Source organism: Oncorhynchus masou, unplaced genomic scaffold (genome assembly GCF_036934945.1).
Source record: "Oncorhynchus masou masou isolate Uvic2021 unplaced genomic scaffold, UVic_Omas_1.1 unplaced_scaffold_1253, whole genome shotgun sequence".
Classification (NCBI taxonomy): domain Eukaryota; kingdom Metazoa; phylum Chordata; class Actinopteri; order Salmoniformes; family Salmonidae; genus Oncorhynchus; species Oncorhynchus masou.
The window spans coordinates 87,645-111,132 of record NW_027002353.1 but is presented as its reverse complement, the minus strand read 5'-3'; the positions used below and the strand labels follow the sequence as shown (position 1 = coordinate 111,132).

At 42.1% G+C, this 23,488-nt stretch overlaps 2 protein-coding genes and 1 pseudogene across 2 annotated transcripts in view; all 3 read left to right on the top strand.

The window, feature by feature from the left end:
• The first annotated feature begins 4,317 nt into the window (after nucleotides 1-4,317).
• LOC135530095 (mucin-2-like) lies at nucleotides 4,318-20,470 on the top strand. The gene is given in 29 exon segments (XM_064958487.1): nucleotides 4,318-4,417; nucleotides 4,791-5,064; nucleotides 5,491-5,605; nucleotides 5,886-5,976; nucleotides 6,391-6,530; nucleotides 7,538-7,754; nucleotides 7,976-8,101; nucleotides 10,172-10,195; nucleotides 10,198-10,285; nucleotides 10,441-10,591; nucleotides 10,711-10,824; nucleotides 11,353-11,419; nucleotides 12,275-12,412; nucleotides 12,731-12,772; nucleotides 12,775-12,894; nucleotides 13,089-13,183; nucleotides 13,392-13,518; nucleotides 15,422-15,677; nucleotides 15,934-15,989; nucleotides 16,229-16,320; nucleotides 16,405-16,556; nucleotides 16,790-16,928; nucleotides 17,109-17,219; nucleotides 17,786-17,965; nucleotides 18,116-18,355; nucleotides 18,634-18,790; nucleotides 19,147-19,275; nucleotides 19,433-19,773; nucleotides 20,387-20,470. Coding segments are annotated over 29 exon segments (3,942 nt in total). The 5' UTR covers nucleotides 4,318-4,341.
• On the top strand, nucleotides 20,159-22,000 carry LOC135530099 (mucin-2-like; annotated as a pseudogene).
• LOC135530093 (mucin-2-like) overlaps nucleotides 21,613-23,488 on the top strand; it is a gene marked incomplete at its 5' end in the record, with an annotated part of 3,389 nt that continues 1,513 nt past the window's right edge. The window contains one exon of the mRNA XM_064958486.1: nucleotides 21,613-22,969. Within this exon, the coding sequence (XP_064814558.1) occupies nucleotides 21,613-22,969 (1,357 nt within the window). The remainder of the gene's footprint in view (nucleotides 22,970-23,488) is intronic.

The window sequence follows — 23,488 nt, the reverse complement described above, 5'->3', positions numbered from 1 at the left end:
CCCATGATGTCAATCAAAGAGGCACAGAGTTTGAAGGTAGGCCTTGAAATACATCCACAGGCACACCTCCAATTGACTCAAATGATGTCAGTTAGCCTATCAGAAGCTTCTAAAGCCATAACAACATTTTCTGGAATTTCCAAGCTGTTTAAAGGCTCAGTCAACTTAGTGTATGTAAACTTCTGACCCACTGGAATTGTGATACAGTGAATTATAAGTTAAATAATCTGTCTGTAAACAATTGTTGGAAAAATGACTGTGTCACGCACAAAAGCACAAAGTAGATGTCCAAACCGACTTCCGAAACTATAGTTTGTCAACAAGAAATTTGTGGAGTGGTTGAAAAACCATTTTTATTAATAACTCAAACCTAAGTGTATGTAAACTTCCGACTTCAAATGTATGTACAGCCTTCGAATGTGTAATGTGTTACATGGGTTCACTTCACGCAGTTCACAATGTGGTAGCCAGGGAATGAAAACAGTGGAGAAGTTGAGACTCGCACTTCATAATTTATCAAACCACTGTGCTATGTTAGCTAGCTGGCTATAACAGAGGGATGCTATGTTAGCTAGCTGGCTATAACAGAGGGATGCTATGTTAGCTAGCTGGCTATAACAGAGGGATGCTATGTTAGCTGGCTGGCTATAACAGAGGGATGCTATGTAAGCTAGCTGGTTATAACAGAGGGATGCTATGTTAGCTAGCTGGTTATAACAGAGGGATGCTATGTTAGCTAGCTGGCTATAACAGAGGGATGCTATGTTAGCTGGCTGGCTATAACAGAGGGATGCTATGTAAGCTAGCTGGTTATAACAGAGGGATGCTATGTTAGCTAGCTGGTTATAACAGAGGGATGCTATGTTAGCTAGCTGGCTATAACATGGGGATACTATGTTAGCTAGCTGGTTATAACAGAGGGATGCTATGTTAGCTAGCTGGTTATAACAAAGGGATGCTATGTTAGCTAGCTGGTTATAACAGAGGGATGCTATGTTAGCTGGCTGGTTATAACAGAGGGATGCTATGTTAGCTAGCTGGCTATAACAGAGGGATGCTATATTAGCTGGCTGGTTATAACAGAGGGATGCTATGTTAGCTAGCTGGTTATAACAGAGGGATGCTATGTTAGCTAGCTGGTTATAACAGAGGGATGCTATGTTAGCTGGCTGGTTATAACAGAGGGATGCTATGTTAGCTAGCTGGCTATAACAGAGGGATGCTATGTTAGCTAGCTGGCTATAACAAAGGGATGCTATGTTAGCTGGCTGGTTATAACAGAGGGATGCTATGTCAGCTAGCTGGCTATAACAGAGGGATGCTATGTTAGCTAGCTGGCTATGAATTTACAACACAATACTGAAACTCTTCCAAGTCAAGTTAAGCTTTTTGTATTACTAAATTATTGCACCAGGGCCCGCCGGTGTAACTGCTTACTGACTGTACACTAACGTTACTGCATGATTTCAGAGGGTTTACTAATGCATTTGTTATATTAGCTATGCTGACTATTATATTACTTTAGCTAATATGGTGACAACGATGTAGGCTGTGTGGAGCGGTTTGGGTTGGAGCGGGTTTTTTCCGCCTGTACATATACAGCTGATGTGTTGTCCATTGAAGTCCACAAGCAAAGGGAAAAGAAGGAATACAACGTGGTTGTCATGAGAGGGAACTCTGTTTACGCCTGATCAGGAGTGTATTCATTCTTTATCAAACCACTCTACCTACATTGCAGACCATTCTTCACAACACTAAATTTGCAAACATTTCTAAAACCTGTTCTTTCTTTGTCATTATGGGGTATTGTGTGTAGATTGAAAGGGGGAAAAAACAATTGAATACATCATAGAATGAGGCTGTAAAGTAACACAATGTGAAGAAAGTCAAGGGGTCTGAATACTTTCCGAATGCACTGCATATTTCGTCTTATGAAATTGCCATGTTTGGCGTGCTAATAAATGACAAGGCGTTGACAAGAGAGCAGAAACCGACTGACACCCAGAGGTTGTAAAGGGTCTGAAAGTATTCAGAACATGGGCAGGACCAGGATGTATCACTGCTCATCACCTCGGTTGTTCCTCCTTCAAGAGAGACAGATGGCAGATAGAAGGTGACACAACCCTGAACCATGTCTAGATGACTCTTATATATCCCTGATAGAACCCTTCTACTGAGCTGCTGCTGCTGCTGGGGGACAAACACTGGCTTACATCTCAAATTGATCCCTATTACCTATATAGTATACTTTAAACTAGAGGCCTATGGGGCCTGGTCAAAAGTAGTGTACTAAATAGTGACTAGGGTGTCATTCAGGCCTCAGGCACGATCTTTCACTGGCGTCATCCAAGCCTCAAGCATACTGGTACATGCATCACTACACGGTTTAAACTGAACGGTTGAAGTGCTCTTAACCTGTGTAATGTTTACATATTCACCTTAGATTACAGGAAGTACGAGGCTTTACGATTATGAGGACGTAATAAAGTGATCATGACTATTTATGAGCTATTTATCCATATTGATCATGTAAGTAGTGATACTGATGCTGAGCTACACTTGATAGAGGTTCAATCAGGAGTATAAATGAGAAACCCCCAGTAAGAAGTATTTTTGGAGGTTTGATAAAACAATTCTTAAGTGGAATTCAAACTGTAGGGCCCAAATGAGTTAAGTGCAGCTGAGATGAACCGTTGAATTGAAACAACTCTTACTGTAGGGCCCAAATGAGTCAAGTGCAGCTGAGATGAGCCGTTGAATTGAAACAACTCTTACTGTAGCGCCCAAATGAGTCAAGTGCAGCTGAGATGATCCGTTGAATTGAAACAACTCTTACTGTAGGGCCCAAATGAGTCAAGTGCAGCTGAGATGAGCCGTTGAATTGAAACAACTCTTACTGTAGGGCCCAAATGAGTCAAGTGCAGCTGAGATGAGCCGTTGAATTGAAACAACTCTTACTGTAGGGCACAAATGAGTCAAGTGCAGCTGAGATGAGCCGTAGAATTGAAACAACTCTTACTGCAGGGCCCAAATGAGTCAAGTGCAGCTGAGATGAGCCGTTGAATTGAAACAACTCTTACTGTAGGGCCCAAATGAGTCAAGTGCAGCTGAGATGAGCCGTTGAATTGAAACAACTCTTACTGTAGGGCCCAAATGAGTCAAGTGCAGCTGAGATGAGCCGTTGAATTGAAACAACTCTTACTGTAGGGCCCAAATGAGTCAAGTGCAGCTGAGATGAGCCGTTGAATTGAAACAACTCTTACTGTAGGGCACAAATGAGTCAAGTGCAGCTGAGATGAGCCGTTGAATTGAAACAACTCTTACTGTAGGGCCCAAATGAGTCAAGTGCAGCTGAGATGAGCCGTTGAATTGAAACAACTCTTACTGTAGGGCCCAAATGAGTCAAGTGAAGCTGAGCTGTACAGGGTCGGCATGGTTACACATCCAGCATTGTTGCTATGGAACCCTGAGCTGTTACACTGCTGGTAATTTATGAACATTTGAACATCTTGGCCATGTTCTGTTATAATCTCCACCCGGAACAGCCAGAAGAGCACTGGCCACCCCTCATAGCCTGTGTCCTCTCTAGGTTTCTTCCTGGGTTTTGGCCTTTCTAGGGAGGTTTTCCTAGCCACCGTGCTTCTACACCTGCATTGCTTACTGTTTGGGGTTTTAGGCTGGGTTTCTGTACAGCACTTTGAGATATCAGCTGATGTAAGAAGGACAATATAAATACATTTGATTTGATTTGATTTGATCGCCGAACAACCCTTTTAGGTTCTGGACATGGCCTTGTTTTCGAAGAGGTGCTATACCTTAAATAATCAAATGATGCATCATTGGAGGAGGCACGACACTGTCTCCCGTTATGAATATATAGTATTTATTTCAAGTCCAGAGTTCAAAACATTGCTTTATTCATTTTTTAACATTTACATTCAGAATAAAGGAAATAATAGATAGTAAAGGGGACTTTTGAAAGTGGTTGAATTTCCTTAGACGGGGCTGGAATAAACCCACATCTGGGGCACTGTACAATAACATTTTAGAGAACCCCCCCTCTTGGCAACGAAGAGAAAATGTTGCTGTTTTAAAGCTAATATCCTGCAATTCTTCACATTTTGCAATGACTTATGCCATGTTCTTATGTTATCTGATTGCCCAGTCGGTAATCTGTCCCTGTCAATAGACATGTTTACCATGTCTCAATAAAGATGTCTGACATCCTCCTTCTGATGGGTGTGAACTGACAGACACAGATTAAACAATGGCATTATAAAGGAGGCCGTCAAGCAGCACTCTACACTTTTACCTGAAGCCCACTTCACCTGGACACTAACTATGGGGTGGACAACTCTGTGGTTGTGTGTTCTCGCTCTGCCACTAACGAGCACCATCCAGATGAAAGCCAAGAAAGGTGAGACGATACACGATAATTTTGGAAATAGCAGTGATTTATTTCGATCTATGCAGACAAAGACAAACAGTAAAACATAGAAATAGATACTGTATAGAGATGGCGTTAGATTACGTTTCTATCTATTTCGAGTTAACTATCAGTCAAGAACAGACACATTTTGTTATTATGAACAATTTTGGTTGGAGCAAATCTGAGTTCCGTCTGTCTAGGAGTGTCATATATTTAAATATCTTGATTCACAATCCACTACAATTGGATATTTTGAAATACATGGTGCATTATGCACAATTTACAGCAAAGTGATAAATTGTGTCTCTTTCTGATTCCATACATTTCAAGTGGGTAACGTTTTCTGTTTTCGTCTCCTCAGCACGCCTGTCCAACCATGTGAACAGCATCTGCAGCACCTGGGGCAGAGAGCACTTCAAGACCTTCGATGGAGACGTTTACCAGTTCCCAGGGACGTGTGAGTACAACCTGGCCTCCGACTGCCACTCGGAGTCCTACCAGGAGTTCTCTGTGCACCTGAAGAGGAACGAGGCTACTGAGGCTGAGGGGAACCCTACGGTCAAACACGTAGTGGTCACTATCAACGACCTGGTCTTCCACCTGACCAAGACTCAGGTCGCGGTCAATGGAGAAATGTAAGTTTTCCACAAATGTTTTATGTTATGTGTCCTCTAATTCATCAGGGAAGTCACACTGAGCTTGACATCATTATTCAAGTGAGCCATGAAAAAAATCAATTAGACTGTCAAATTTTTTTTAAAATATTGATATCTATCTATCTATCTATCTATCTATCTATCTATCTATCTATCTATCTATCTATCTATCTATCTATCTATCTATCTATCTAACATTTTGTCTCTGTAAAAGGTGATGTATTTATAGTATCTGTTACCTATTCCCATCTGAGACAGCACTCTGACATATTTCCAGGGATTCCATTTTGAATTCAAAGGATTTAACTGTATTTTGTGTCTATTTTGTGTTTGTTGTTAATTGACACGTTGGTACATTTCTATGTCATCTCTGTCATTAATTATGTTCTCCGTCTTTATTCCCAGTGTAACTCTGCCATACTACAATGGAGGAGTCCAACTGGAGAGGAATGCAGTTTACACCAAACTCTACTCCAAGGTTGGCCTGGTTGTCATGTGGAACGGAGAGGATGCCGTCATGGTAAGCTTTTATAAGAATCAAAACGTTACTTAGAAGAATGCATACAGAAGTCTATTTATTTATTTGCTTTGTAAGACTCAATAAGTTCACTGAAATTGACTGCTGTCATTAAACAGTGAACAGTGTAAAACGAACCCGTGCACATGCACTGATGCCATGTGTGTGACTGTGTGAGAGTGAAGTCTTGTATCTCATCTCAATATCTGCTCTGCTGCTCGTGGCAAAGGCATTTCCCTGAGTCGACCTTAGAAAATAGTTGACCCATCACTGTTTGCGTTAGGTGGAGCTGGACACGGAGTATACCAACCGTACCTGTGGTCTCTGTGGAGACTTCAATGGCCTTCCAGTCCACAATGAGTTTGTTCATAACGGTGAGCATTTAGAACAATTATTAGCATTACGAGTCATGAGCATTATAACATGTATAGTCATTTATAACACACTTATAATCATTTATATTAATATGTACAAGTATTTATAATAGCTTATTCCTGTAAGGTTTTATGGTGTTAAGTAATCAATATATTCCAAGTGGCTAATATTATCATTTATTACATGTATAGTCACTTATAACGACTTTGTAAGCATTTATCTAAACATTTATAATGACTTATTAAGTTGTTTTATTACCGTGCTATTTATTAATATATTCTGTGACTGTTATATATTATTACATCAAGTAACATCATTATAATTTCACACAGGTTGTAAGTTCATTAATATACATTTATATAAGTTTCTAATCACTTATTGATGAAGGATGACATCGTTTCATTTCCGTGCAGGTCGTAAAGTGAGCCCCATTGAGTTTGGAAACAGACAGAAGGTCCACAGGCCCAACGAGGACTGTGAAGACCCCTATGAAGAGGAAGAGGAAGATGAACCTGCAGACGTTCAGCCTAAAGAGGACACATGCAAGGAGTTTGTAAGTTCTACCTCCAGTCTGTTCAGCCTGACAAGTAGACTACAGTATTTCCATGTACTTCACTTCATTCTACTGATGTATTTGACTGCCATATGGAAAGAATTAAGTTCAAATATGGCATAATATGATTTGTATTGCAACTAACAACCTCCTCCTTCTCCTTCTCTTCTCCCTCTTCCTCCTTAACCTCTTCCTCATCCTTTCCTCCTCCTCCTCCTCTCCTACTCCTTCTCTCCCTCCCTCCTTCCACCTCTTCTCCCTCCACCTCCTCCACCTCCACCTTCCTCCTCCTCTCCTACTCCTTCTCTCCCTCCCTCCCTTCCACCTCTTCTCCCTCCACCTCCTCACCTCCACCTTCCTCCTCCTCTCACTCCTCTTCCACCTCTACCACCTCCTCCTCTTCCTCCTCCTCCTTCCCCTCTTCCTTCCCCTCCTCCTTCCCCTCCTCCTCCACCTCTAACTCTACTTCCTCCTCCTTTCCCTCCTCCTCCACCTCTAACTCCTCCTCCTTCTCTTCTTCCTCTCCCACTCCTCCTCCTACTCCTCTCCCTCCTCCTCCTCCTCCTCTTCCTCCTCCTCCTTCCCCTCTTCCTTCCCCTCCTCCTTCCCCCTCCTCCTCCACCTCTAACTCTACTTCCTCCTCCTTTCCCTCCTCCTCCACCTCTAACTCCTCCTCCTCCTTCTCTTCTTCCACTCCCACTCCTCCTCCTACTCCTCTCCCTCCTCCTCCTCCTCCTCTTCCTCCTCCTCCTTCCCCTCTTCCTTCCCCTCCTCCTTCCCCTCCTCCTCCACCTCTAACTCTACTTCCTCCTCCTTTCCCTCCTCCTCCACCTCTAACTCCTCCTCCTCCTCCTTCTCTTCTTCCTCTCCCACTCCTCCTCCTCCTCCTCTCCCTCCTCCTCCACCTCTTCCTCCTCCTCCTCCTCTACCTTCTCCACCTCCTCGTCATTCACCTATACCTTCTCCTCATTCACCTCTTCCTCCTCTTCCTCCTCCTTCCTCCTCAGCATGCCCAGTGTGACCAGCTCCTGCGCTCGCCGTTGTGGAGCTCCTGTGGTGCGGTCGTGAACCCTGACCCCTACATCCAGGCCTGTGTTCAGGACCTGTGTGGCTGCAGCAACACTTCTGATAGCTTCTGTGTCTGCAGCACCCTGGCAGAGTACTCCAGACAGTGCTCCCACGCCGGGGGACAGCCACCCCACTGGAGAACAACAGCCTTTTGTGGTAATGGGACATCTCAATAACTGTCTGGGTGTTCAGGAAAACATTTATTGGATGACAGTAGAGTTGTAGATCAAAAAGTCACATGCAAAAAATAACTCTTTATTGTCCATAGTCAGCTTCAGATCACACAAATGTCTTTAAAAAATAAAATAAAAATATTTATATACACATTTACATATAATAATGAAATGCACTATAATTTATTTCCTTTGTTTTCTTAGACAAGCAGTGTCCGTTCAACATGGTCTATCTGGAGAGTGGCTCTCCCTGCATGGATACCTGTACCCACTCAGACACCAGCTCACTGTGTGAAGAACACCTGATGGACGGCTGCTTCTGCCCCCACGGTCAGCCTTTAACCAGATCACGCCTCAATGTATCAGTAGAACAGTGATGATAGAGATCTAGATCACACCTCAATGTATCAGTAGAACAGTGATGATAGAGATCTAGATCACACCTCAATGTATCAGTATAACTGTGATGATAGAGATCTAGATCACACCTCAATGTATCAGTATAACAGTGATGATAGAGATCTAGAACACACCTCAATGTATCGGTATAACAGTGATGATAGAGATCTAGATCACACCTCAATGTATCAGTATAACAGTGATGATAGAGATCTAGAACACACCTCAATGTATCAGTATAACAGTGATGATAGAGAACTAGAACACACCTCAATGTATCAGTATAACAGTGATGATAGAGATCTAGAACACACCTCAATGTATCAGTATAACAGTGATGATAGAGATCTAGAACACACCTCAATGTATCAGTAGAACAGTGACGATAGAGATCTAGATCACACCTCAATGTATCAGTAGAACAGTGATGATAGAGATCTAGAACACATCTCAATGTATCAGTATAACAGTGATGATAGAGATCTAGAACACACCTCAATGTATCAGTATAACAGTGATGATAGAGATCTAGAACACACCTCAATGTATCAGTATAACAGTGATGATAGAGATCTAGAACACACCTCAATGTATCAGTATAACAGTGATGATAGAGAACTAGAACACACCTCAATGTATCAGTATAACAGTGATGATAGAGATCTAGAACACACCTCAATGTATCAGTATAACAGTGATGATAGAGATCTAGAACACACCTCAATGTATCAGTAGAACAGTGATGATAGAGATCTAGAACACACCTCAATGTATCAGTATAACAGTGATGACAGAGATCTAGAACACACCTCAATGTATCAGTATAACAGTGATGATAGAGATCTAGAACACACCTCAATGTATCAGTAGAACAGTGATGATAGAGATCTAGAACACACCTCAATGTATCAGTATAACAGTGATGACAGAGATCTAGAACACACCTCAATGTATCAGTATAACAGTGATGAGAGATCTAGAACACACCTCAATGTATCAGTAGAACAGTGATGATAGAGATCTAGAACACACCTCAATGTATCAGTATAACAGTGATGATAGAGATCTAGAACACACCTCAATGTATCAGTATAACAGTGATGAAAGAGATCTAGAACACACCTCAATGTATCAGTAGAACAGTGATGATAGAGATCTAGAACACACCTCAATGTATCAGTATAACAGTGATGACAGAGATCTAGAACACACCTCAATGTATCAGTATAACAGTGATGATAGAGATCTAGAACACACCTCAATGTATCAGTATAACAGTGATGATAGAGATCTAGAACACACCTCAAAGTATCAGTTTAACAGTGATGATAGAGATCTAGAACACACATCAATGTATCAGTATAGCAGTGATGACAGAGATCTAGAACACACCTCAATGTATCAGTAGAACAGTGATGATAGAGATCTAGAACACACCTCAATGTATCGGTATAACAGTGATGATAGAGATCTAGAACACACCTCAATGTATCAGTGTAACAGTGATGATAGAGATCTAGAACACCCCTAGTAACACACAATAGTAACACGCTGTCTGTTTTCACCACTCTGTAGGGACTGTGTCAGTAACACACTGTTTTCACCACTCTGTAGGGACTGTGTCAGTAACACGTTGTCTGTTTTCACCACTCTGTAGGGACTGTGTCAGTAACACGCTGTCCGTTTTCACCACTCTGTAGGGACTGTGTCAGTAACACGTTGTCTGTTTTCATCACTCTGTAGGGACTGTGTCAGTAACACGTTGTCTGTTTTCACCACTCTGTAGGGACTGTGTCAGTAACACGTTGTCTGTTTTCACCACTCTGTAGGGACTGTGTCAGTAACACGTTGTCTGTTTTCACCACTCTGTAGGGACTGTGTCAGTAACACGTTGTCTGTTTTCACCACTCTGTAGGGACTGTGTCAGTAACACGCTGTCTGTTTTCACCACTCTGTAGGGACTGTGTCAGTAACACGTTGTCTGTTTTCACCACTCTGTAGGGACTGTGTTTGATGACATCTCAAAGAGGGGTGTGTCACTCAGGACCAGTGTCAGTGCAAACACGACAAGGTTTACAACTCTGGAGAAGTATTCAGACAGGATCGTGAGGAATGGTGAGTTAAAGGTTTAGACTTAAAGTGCTCAATGTAAAGCACTGTACTGTTAACATAACAAGTTACATGAAGACAGAAGTCGTAACAGAGGGTTCGGGAACCTGGTTTATCCTGTAAATTACTTCATCATGTGTCTGTGTCTGTCTGTGATTCAGTGTCTGTCATCATGGTCAGTGGTCCTGTAAAAGTCTGCCCAGCCCTGCTACATGTGCCGTTGAGGAGGGTTCACACGTGACGACCTTCGATGGGAAAGCATTCACCTTCCATGGGGACTGTTACTACCCCTTAGCCAAGGTGGAAAGCAAGGTAACTGACAATTACACTATACTTTTCTGGAGAGACAATCTGGATGAGAAGTGGATGACATTTTATACGTCGCAACGTTTTCTCATCATTTTGTTTTTGTTTTCCCTTCTCTGTTTCAGGATGAAACCAGTCCAAAGTTCACTGTACTGGTCCAGCTGGTTCCCTGTATAAGACAGAAGTTTGACACTTGCCTCAAGAGTGTTGTGGTCTTGCTAAACAATGATAGAAACAACGTGAGTATTTCCTTCATTAGAAGATGGAGATTTGACATATACACTTGAACATATACACATGTATATTACACACTATCTCTGTGTATTTACAGTCAGGTCCAAATTAAAAGGCATCCTTGATAAAGATGAGCAAGAAAGACTATTAAATGAAGCTCTTTGGCCACACACACCAATGGTGGGTTTGGTGTCAAAAGGGAGAATCATGTGCAAAACAGAGCCTGATTCCTGCTGTATAAAATGGTGGTGGATCTTTGATGTTATGGGGCTGTTTGTGCTTCCACTGGTCTGTATGGGAGGAATGGTTCTAAGATACTTCCCAATGTGTCCTCCAATCTCCTAAAACCTTGTAGAGAAAGGCTCAGTGTTGTTATCCTCGCAGGGTGAGGTATTGAAAAATAATGAAAACAGAGGTGCTAATCATTTTTGATCTGACGATAACTACTCACATGTAAGTGAAATGTATATAGTGCACAGCTAGTCTTGTGTTGAATAGGATTAGTTGATCATGGCTGTTGTTTTCTTTTCCAGGCTTTGGTGATTACCGCCGATGGGAAGGTCAGCCACAATGCACAGATCACTCTGCCTTACAACACAGGTGGGACATGGAATAATTAACAATAAGGCCTGAGGGGGTGTGATATATGGCCAATATACCATGGCTAATGGCTGTTCTTGGGCACGACACAACTTCCCTTACCAATGGTACATTGGCCATATACTACATTCCCCCAAGGTGCCTTACTGCTGTTATAAACTGGTTGCCAACATAATTAGAGCAGTAAAACTACATGGTTTGTCACCCGTCTGATATACCACATCTGTCAGCCAATCAGCATTGAGGGCTAGAACCACCCAGTTTATAATAAAGATTATGCACACTTTTCTAAGTTATGAAAGTGCAACCAGCAACATGTAATGAAACATAGAATGAAACATTCGCCTGTATAGATATCAACTGCCTAATTCTATTTATTATTACACGGTACTTCCAAAGCTATTGACACAGTAATAAGTACAGTAATGTTTTAAATAAAAAATAAATCATATTTAATTGAATGATTATTACCCCCAAACCCCTCTTTCTGTTCCCAGATGACATTAGTGTACGGTGTCTATATTAGGACAACCTCAGTCTCAGCAGGAGCTCTTTCAGTCTTGTTCCCATCTGACATTAGTGTACGGTGTCTATATTAGGACAACCTCTGTCTCAGCAGGAGCTCTTTCAGTCTTGTTCCCATCTGACATTAGTGTACGGTGTCTATATTAGGACAACCTCAGTCTCAGCAGGAGCTCTTTCAGTCCTGTTCCCAGCTGACATTAGTGTACGGTGTCTATATTAGGACAACCTCAGTCTCAGCAGGAGCTCTTTCAGTCCTGTTCCCGTCAGTCATTAGTCTATTTGTTTTTCTTCCCATAGCTGACATTAGTCTATTTGTTTTTCTTCCCATAGCTGACATCAGTGTGTTCAAGCCCTCGTCCTTCCACGTGATGCTCCAGACCAGCTTTGGGCTGCAGGTTCAGATCCAGCTGGTCCCTATCATGCAGGTCTATGTCACCCTGGACGAGAGCTACAAGTCCAAGACACAAGGTAAGTTAACTCCCAAGCTGTAGGCATATAGCTCTGAAGGTGAGCAGATATCAGTTATATACGGAGTTTGAATTCTACTTTATGTAAATGTAATAAACATTGGTAATCTTACTCACCAGGGCTCATTAAACTAGTAAAGACAGCAAGAAAGTACAAAAATGTTGTTGATTTTTGTTTGGTGTAGGTTTATATGGTGTTGATTTCTGTTTGGTGTAGGTTTATATGGTGTTGATTTCTGTTCGGTGTAGGTTTATATGGTGTTGTTTTCTGTTCGGTGTAGGTTTATATGGTGTTGATTTCTGTTTCTATTTCTTCTAGGTCTGTGTGGAAACTTCAACAAGGTTCTGTCTGATGACATGAAGACCCCCAGGGTATGGTGGAGGGAACAGCCTCTTCATTTGGGAACTCCTGGAAGGCTAATCCTACCTGCAGAGACAGAGAGGAGAGGCTGGACGACCCCTGCTCCCTCAGCGTGGAGAATGGTAAGCCCTTTTCACTAACTCTTCAATTGAAGGTTAACCCTTACATAACTCAATGAAAAGCAGAACATAAGCATTTCATAAATGTTTATGTCAACAACCGCAGTATCATGTCGTTGGATTCAAATCGAGGCAGGAAGCAGCAGTTTATACTGTATCAGACATATTTGAACTCTTACCATGTTCTGTTTACTCAGAGAACTATGCTAAACATTGGTGCTCCATGCTAAGAAGTTCTGACAGCACTTTTGCCAAGTGCCATGCCATGGTGGACCCCGAGCTTTACTACAAGGTAATACATTTTCTATAACTGTAACTGTTACATTTCATTGAGTTACATCTGGTTTGGAATGCTCACAATTATACATATTTGTCCTGAACTTTCTTACTGTTTTAATGCTGTTTGTAATACTGTTTGTCATGTGAAAGCTCTGGCCAATGAGATTTGTTAAATATTTATTACGTATGGAACATTTACTTAAAGTTGATATTTTCTACAGCGATGCACGTACGCTAGCTGCAACTGTGAGAAGAGTGAAGACTGCCTGTGTGCCGTCTTCTCCTCTTATGTGCGAGACTGTGCTACCAAGGGAGTGGTCCTGTCGGGCTGGAGAGAGAACATGTGTGGTAAGTGATTTACACTTCTCATATTTATGTCTTGTCGTATATTGGTGAAAGGAGATGACAGTATAGGCCTCTCCTGACTACCAATGAAAGGTTCACTGATATTCTCATTAGACTATATGCGTTCTGCAAATTGTTCTACTGCCATCGCTAAAAGTATGGGAGACAGAGGACAACCTTGGTAGATTCCACTGCCATTGCAAAAAGTAGGGGAGACATCAAATCAAATCAAATCAAATTTATTTATATAGCCCTTCGTACATCAGCTGATATCTCAAAGTGCTGTACAGAAACCCAGCCTAAAACCCCAAACAGCAAGCAATGCAGGTGTAGATGCACGGTAGTTAGGAAAAACTCCCTAGAAAGGCCAAAACCTAGGAAGAAACCTAGAGAGGAACCAGGCTATGTGGGGTGGCCAGTCCTCTTCTGGCTGTGCTGGGTAAAGATTATAGCAGAACATGGCCAAGATGTTCAAATGTTCATAAATGACCAGCATGGTCGAATAATAATAAGGCAGAACAGTTGAAACTGGAGCAGCAGCACGGCCAGGTGGACTGGGGACAGCAAGGAGTCATCATGTCAGGTAGTCCTGGGGCATGGTCCTAGGGCTCAGGTCCTCCGAGAGAGAGATGGGGTAACATGGGGTAACCCTGACAAATTCCCCTACTCAGGGGAAATTGCGGTGCCCGGTCAAACGGTTGTGGATGTTTGTAAAAGTTTTTATTTTATTGTGATGTCAACTTTTACCTGTTACGGCTGGGGCTTCCGCTAGCGGAACGTTTCGACAACATCCAGTGAAATTGCAGAGCGCGAAATTCAAAAGAAATTATTAGAAATATTTAACTTTGATACAATCACAAGGTAATACACCAAATTAATACACCAAATTTAACTTCTTATTAATCCAGCCACTGTGTCAGATTTCAAAAAGGCTTTACGGCGAAAGCAAACCATGCTATTATCTGAGGACAGCACCCCATTAAACAAACACGACAGTCATATTTCAACCCGCCAGGTGCGACACAAAACTCAGAAATAACGATATAATTCATGCCTTACTTTTGAAGATCTTCTTCTGTTGGCACTCCAATATGTCCCAGAAACATCACAAATGGTCCTTTTTTCTATTAATGCTGTCGTTATTTCTCCAAAATGTCCATTTATTTTGCGCGTTTGATTCAGAAAAACACCGGTTCCAACTCGCCCAATATGACTACACATTATCGAATAAGTTACCTGCAATCTTGGTCCAAACATATCAAACAACTTTCCCAATACAACTTTAGGTACCGTAAATAATTGATCAAATTTAAGACGGAATAAACCGTGTTCAATAGTGGATAAAATGAAAGTGGAGCGAGCGCCAGGTCGCGCTCCCCAAACACAACTGTATACCAGACTCGACCCTCGTTCTGAACAGCCATACTTCTTCATTACTCAAAAGAAAACATCAACCAATTTCTAAAGACTGTTGGCATCTAGTGGAAGCCCTAGGAACTGCAACCAGATCCCTCAGAAATGTAGATTCCATAGAAATCCAATTGAGAACATGGTCACCTCAACAACAACAAAAATTCCTGGATGGTTTGTCCTCGGGGTTTCGTTTGCCAAATAAATTATGTTATACTCACAGACGTAATTTTAACAGTTTTAGAAACTTTAGAGTGTTTTCTATCCAAAACCAATTATATGCATATCCTAGCTTCTGGGCCTGGGTAGCAAGCAGTTTATTTTGGGCACTCTTTTCATCCTGACGTGAAAATACCGCCCCCTATCCCAAACAGGTTAACAACACTTACTTACTTAATCCTAATCCTTCCTGGAGTAAAATAGAGCCTTTAGTAAAGTTTTCCAACACTGCCAATCTTAACTTTATCCAACACTTTCCATATTTCCCTACAAACAGACAAATACATTGGTCACTGCCCAGTGTCTCAGACCTACTCTGACCAGCTCCAGAGATGTCAGCTGACCTGTAGCTCCCTGGCCAGCAAAAACCAGGGTTGTACCAACGACTTCCTCCCCGTGGATGGTTGCTCTTGCCCGGACGGACTCTACATGGATGACAGGGGCACCTGTGTACCCATGGACAAATGCCCTTGCTTCCACAACGGGGTCCACATCAAGCCTGGGAAGTCCATCAACATTCAGGAGGAGCACTGGTGAGAGACTGTTTCCATCTAATAAAGTGTCTAGCTACCTATTTAAGTGACTACTTACCTACCTACCTACCTTCCTACCTACCTACTTACCTACCTACCTACCTACCTACCCACCTACCCATCTACTTACTTACCTAATTTACCTACCTACCAAAGCAGCAAATGTGTCATTTTACCTGCTAGTATAAAAAGTACACAGTCCTGCAATGTTACTCCAATATTAAAATATCTCTTGTCATCATGTGTGTTCTACTAGTGTCTGCAACAATGGGAAGCTTCACTGTCGTTCCTGGAAGATGCGTTCAGAGAGTAGTAAGTAGCCTTTCTGTGTCCCCTTGCTATTCATATCCCATTAATCCTCTGATGTATACAGTATTGTACCTAGACTTGGGTTCAAATACTATATGAGAGATCATTTCAATTACTTGAGTCCAGGACTAGGATTAAATCTGTTTTAAACCGGCCCTGGAAGTATTTGAAAGGTAGTATTTGAACCCAGATATAATTTGACAACTTATTGTGTAATAATAATGAAACTGCTTCTGTTACAGCCTGCCAGTCGCCGAAGGTGTTCTTGAACTGCTCCAATGACCTGGGAGTACAGTGTACACGGAGCTGTAGGAACCCGGATTTCATGGACTGTGTGAGTTGACTTGTTGACTTCCATTAGTACCTGACCTAAGGGTTGACTTCTTTATTTCATTCCCGTCTCTCTCCTTGACCACAGTTCTCCGCAGAGTGTGAGTCTGGGTGCAAGTGTCCCATGAGTCTGTGGGAGGATGGGAAAGGCATGTGTGTGAAAAAACATGAATGCCCGTGCAGCCATGACGGATTCCTCTATGCCCCAGGAAAACAGATCCCAAACGGATGTAACACTTGGTGAGTTATTGACACGTTACTTACTGATCAAAACGATACAATGTGAGGTTATGCGGTATGATATCACGTTATATGATACAATACCATTATAAAAAGGAATGGAGATGAAAATAAATGGAATGAGATTTCATGACACGAGATGAGCGCTTCCTTCATCCTCTCTAGCTAATGTGATCAGGATTGTATTTGAAGAGGATTTTTGACTTAGTGTCTCTCATACTGTACACATGTAGCACCTGTAAGAGTGGGAAATGGGAGTGCACAGATAAGAAGTGTCCAGGAACCTGTACCATCTATGGCAGTGGCCATTACAAAACCTTTGATGAGCGCACGTATGGCTTCCAAGGAAAATGTGGCTATGTGGCTGTCCAGGTAATTAATGCTTTTCAGGACATTTCAATACATTTCAATTCAATTGTGATGTGTTTCTATACAAACAAATATGTTTGTATAATTGTACTGCTATTGTCTTCTATATTACCAACTAATCATTTAAATGGCAAAAGTCTCATTTGGTTTCTAAAGTACTCACTCCCTCTGTCTCTCTTTAAGAACAAATGTGGGAACCGGCCTGTCCAGGACAAATTCATGGTGATCACAGAGAACATACCGTGTGGAACCACAGGCACCACTTGCTCCAAGTCTGTCAGGGTTCAACTGGGGGTAAGACTGGACAAATGATACACACCAACAGGCGGCTGGTGGCACCTTCAATGGGAAGGATGGGCTCATAGTAATGGCTGGAACGGAATGAATTGAATGGCATCAAATGCATGACTGGTTTTGATGTGTTTGATACCATTCCATTTACTCCACTCCAGGCTTTATATTGAGCCATTCTCCTCTCTATACCCGTTGGATCATAATGAGAGATCATTTGACATTCATACATACAAAAAAATACATCATTTTGCATTATTTAGCAAATGCTCTTATTCAGAGCGACTTATTCAGAGAGACAGTACAATTAGTGAATTCAACTAAAGTAGGTCAAATCACCATCACAATCATTGCAAGTAAAACTGTCTTCCAAATAGCCACTAACTACAAAAATCAGTACGACATTCAAGCCATTTTTTTCTTCATATAAAGCTTTATAAAGTGTATTGTCTGTCAAATTTTTGCAAAATTCCCGGTAACTTTCCCCAAATTCCCTGTTTTTCCAGAAATAATGAATTAATTGTCTGTGAACAGGAAGTGATAAAAGTGATAAATCCTTATCCTTACAGAGAACAGAGCTGAAACTATCAAAGAGGACCCATGAAGTGGTGGACCTAGGCGTGGGCTCTCAGATCCAGTACCGAGTGAGGACCGTCGGTCTGTACCTGATTGTTGAGTCAGACATCGGGATCGCAGTGCTGTGGGACCGCAAAACTACCGTCCGCATCGTCCTGGAGCCACAACATAGTGTAAGTTTAGTGTTGAAGGGTCAACACATAGAGAGGCTGTGATGAAATAGATGAACAAGACATCAGACGTCAGAGTGCATTTTGTATTGCTGACAGTGATTGATTTGGTACAGTTCCACTGTTTGCCTTATCGTTTCCATGTGTCTTCAGGGAGCAGTGTGCGGCCTGTGTGGGAACTATAATGGAGAAGGCAGAGATGACTTCACCACACAAGGTCAGATGATAGTTAGCAGCCCTGTGGAGTTTGCTAACAGCTGGAAAGTGTCAAGCACTTGCCCCGACGCAGAAAGCAACGTGGACCCATGTGGAGCCAGACCCAACCGTCACAACTGGGCTAAGATGCAGTGCAGCATCATCACAGGAAAGACTTTCCAACTGTGTCACAAGAAGGTACACTGCTGAAACTGATTGCTCTGTATAAACCGTACAACTATAAACCAGGTGAAAGGTTCAGACAGGACACTGATAGGCTGGTGGACAGTCAAACTTCTCAACCAAAAAATACACCCAAATTGTTTTAAACATTGCCTTTCTTGTCATCCTCGATGATTTTATTCATGTCTGTTGTTATATGTGTTTTGAATAATTCTCTAAGAAACAAACAAAAACAACAACAATAAATACAGTATTAGTGCCTCATGTGTGTTCTCTCTGTATGTGTTTTACAGGTAGACCCTAGTCTGTACTTTGAGAACTGTGTGAAGGACTCCTGTGCCTGTGATAGTGGTGGAGACTGTGAGTGTTTCTGTACAGCTGTAGCAGCCTACGCCCAGGCCTGCACCGAAGCTGGAGTCTGTGTTGCATGGAGAACACCAGAAATCTGTCGTAAGTACAACAAATGCTTGTGTTCACACACTTCCACTGTTTGACTGTTCTTGGCATTGAAATGATTTGGCATGTCTGGTGTAATTTGGCTCATTAGAATTTACAATGCGAATAAATGAATATGTTGTTGAAAGAACCCAAAACATGGTGACAATGTGAGGATGTGGATCTAAAGTATATTTTAGCTGGTTGGTTTCAACAGATATCTTAATGTGTAATGTTATAGTGGATGATTTTGACCAGGGTACATAGGGTTCTGATAATAAGTCATGCATTTCATATGGAATAGGGTGCCATTTGCTGAGGGCATGCAATGTGTATTCAGTGTATGAACCTGTACGTTTTCCCTTTTGTAGCTGTGTTCTGTGACTACTACAACGATCCAGGTGAATGTGAATGGCATTACAGCCCTTGCCACACACCTTGCTTCAAGACCTGTCTGAATCCAAATGGGACCTGTGACAACCCTCTTCCCAATCTGGAAGGTGAGGCAGCTGGCTATTTGATGTGATTGGCATCAGCCTGTTTGTTCCATATGCACATGCTCTTCTTTGCAAAACATCAATTCATTTTTCTTAACCTCAACTTCATTTTATGTAATAACTCAATCAAAACAACTAAATCACAATGTCTTCTTTTTAGGTTGTTACCCACAATGCCCTCCAGATAGGCCAATATTTAATGAAGAGACCGGGGAGTGTGTTGAGGAATGCACATCAACAACAACCCCCCAGGCAACCACACCAACACCAACAACAACACCGTGGACACCAACAACTACCACATTGACAACAAAACCTCCAACAACAACACCAATGCCACCAACAACAACACAAACACCACCAACAACCACATCACCATTAACAACACCAATGCCACCAACAACAACCACACCAAAGCCAACAACAACCACACCAATGCCAACAACAACACAAATGCCACCAACAACAACAACCACACCAAAGCCAACAACAAACACCAATGCCAACCAACAACAACAACACACACACCAACAACCAACACCATCAACAACACCAATGCCACCAACACCAACACCACCAAACCAACAACAACCACACCATTACCAACCAACAATGCCACCAACAACAATACCACACCAACAACAACAATACCACCAACAACAACAACAATGCCACCAACAGCAACACACAAATACCAACAACAACCACACATACACCAACACCACCACCACCAACAACAACACCATTACCACCAACAACAACACCATTACCACCAACAACAACCACAACAATACCAACAACAACAACAACAATACCACCAACAACAACAATACCACCAATACCAACAACAACAACAACACCAACACCACCAACCACAACAACCAACAACAACAACCAATACCAACAACAACAACACCAATACCAACAACAACAACAACACCAATACCAAACAACAACAACAACAACATCAATACCACCAACAACAACCACACAAACACCAACAACCACACCAATTCCACCAACAACAACAACAACCACACCAATACCACCAACAACAACCCCCAGACACCAGAGCCAACAACTACTCCTTGTATTCCTACCTGTGAGTGGTCAGAATGGTATGATGAAGATGATGAAAAAGACAAGAGTGACTGGGAAATGTATTGGAATATCACGAGAGTGGAAAAGAAGTGTGTGAAGATCCACAGGATATTGAATGTGTAGCTACAGACTATCCAAATACAAGCTTAGAGGACTATGTAGCTTCGACAGGGTTGTGGAGTGCGATGTTGACTTCGGGTTAATATGTGAAGAAAATAAACAAACTCAGAGACCATTTAAGTGCTATAACTATAAGATTAGAGTCCTCTGTTGCGTTGAATGTTTATCAACAACATCACCAAAACCAACAACAACACTAACAACAACAACAACAGCACCTTCACCACCAACAACGACCACACCAAAACCACCACCAACAACGACCACACCTTCACCACCAACAACAACACACCAATACAACCAACAACAACAACACCAATACCAACAACAACAAGCAATCCACCAACAACAACACCAGCAACAACAACAAAACTAATACCAACAACAACAACAACACCAACACCACCAACAACAACAACACCAATACCAACAACAACAACAGCAATACCAACAACGACAACAAAAACACCAACAACAACAACACCAGCAACAACAACAAAACTAATACCAACAACAACAACACCAACACCACCAACAACAACACCAATACCAACAACAACAACTCCAATTCCACCAACAACAACAACACCAATACCACCAACACCATCAACAACACCAATACCAACAACAACAACCACACCAATACCACCACAACAACAAACCAATACCACCAACACCAACAACAACCACACCAGTACCAACAACAACAACCACTCCAATTCCAACAACAACAACAACACCAATACAACACCATCAACAACACCAATACCAACAACAACAACCACTCCAATTCCACCAACAACAACAACACCAATACCTCCAACACCATCAACAACACCAAACCAACAACAACAACAACACCAACAACAACAACACCAATACCACCAACACCAATAACAACACCAATACCACCAACAACAACACCAATACCAACATCAACAACACCACCACCAACAACAACAACAACACCATCAACAACAACAACACCAACAACAACAACACCAATACCACCAACAACAACGACACCAATACCACCAACAACAACAACACCAATACCACCAACACCAACAACAACACCAGCAACAACAACACCAATACCACCAACAACAACACCAATAGCAACATCAACAACACCACCACCACCAACAACACAACACCACCAACTCCATCAACAACAACAACAACACCACCAACACCATCAACAACAAAAACAACAACCACACCAATACCACCAACACCATCAACAACACCAATACCACCAACAACAACAACAACAACAAAACCAACAACAACAACAACAACCACACCAATACCACCACCAACAACCACACCAATACCACCAATACCATCAACAACACCAATACCAACAACAACAACACCAATACCACCAACAACAACACCACCAACAACACCAAAAACAACAACAACACCAACACCAACCACACCAATACCACCAACAACAACAACACCAATACCATCAACAACACCAATAACAACAACAACAACACCAAAACCACCAACAACAACACCACCAAGAACAACCACACCAATACCACCAACAACAACCACACCAATACCAACAACAACAACAACACCAATACCACCAACAACAACACACCAATACCACCAACACCATCAACTACACCAATACCACCAACAACAACCACACCAATACCACCAACACCATCAACAACACCAATACCACCAACAACAACAACACCAATACCACCAACAACAACCACACTAATACCACCACCAACAACAACACCAATACCACCAACAACAACCACACCAATACCACCAACACCATCAACCACACCAATACCACCAACAACAACCACACCAATACCACCAACACCATCAACAACACCAATACCACCAACAACAACAACACCAATACCACCAACAACAACCACACCAATACCAACAACAACAACCACACCAATACCAACAACAACAACAACATCAATACCACCAACAACAACCCCCCAGACACCAGAGCCAACAACTACTCCTTGTATTCCTACCTGTGAGTGGTCAGAATGGTATGATGAAGATGATGATAAAGACAAGAGTGACTGGGAAACGTATTGGAATATCATGAGTGGAAAAGAAGTGTGTGAAGATCCACAGGATATTGAATGTGTAGCTACAGACTATCCAAATACAAGCTTAGAGGACTATGTAGCTTCGACAGGCCAAGTTGTGGAGTGCGATGTTGACTTCAGGTTAATATGTGAAAAAAATAAACAAACTCAGAAACCATTTAAGTGCTATAACTATAAGATTAGAGTCCTCTGTTGCGTTGAATGTTTATCAACAACATCACCAAAACCAACAACAACACTAACAACAACAACAACAGCACCTTCACCACCAACAACGACCACACCAAAACCACCACCACCAACAACTACCACCAACAACAAAACCAATACCAACAACAACCACACCAATACAACCAACAACAACGACAGCAATACCAACAACAACACCAATACCAACAACGACAACAACAACACCTACAACAACAACACCACCAACAACCACACCAACAACAACAACAACAACAACTCCAATTCCACCAACAACAACCACACCAATACCTCCAACACCATCAACAACACCAATATCAACAACAACAACACCACCAACAACAACACCACCAACAACCACACCAATTCCACCAACACCACACCATACAATCGACACCATCAACAACACCAATACCAACAACAACAACACCAATACCACCAACAACAACCACACCAATACCACCCGAAACAACCACACCAATACCACCAACCAACAACAACAGCACCACCACCAACAACCAACACCATCAACAACAACCACACCAATACCACCAACGACAACAACACCAATACCACCAACACCATCAACAACACCAATACCAACAACAACACCAATACCACCAACAACAACACCAACAACAACCACACCAATACCACCAAAACAACCACACCAATACCAA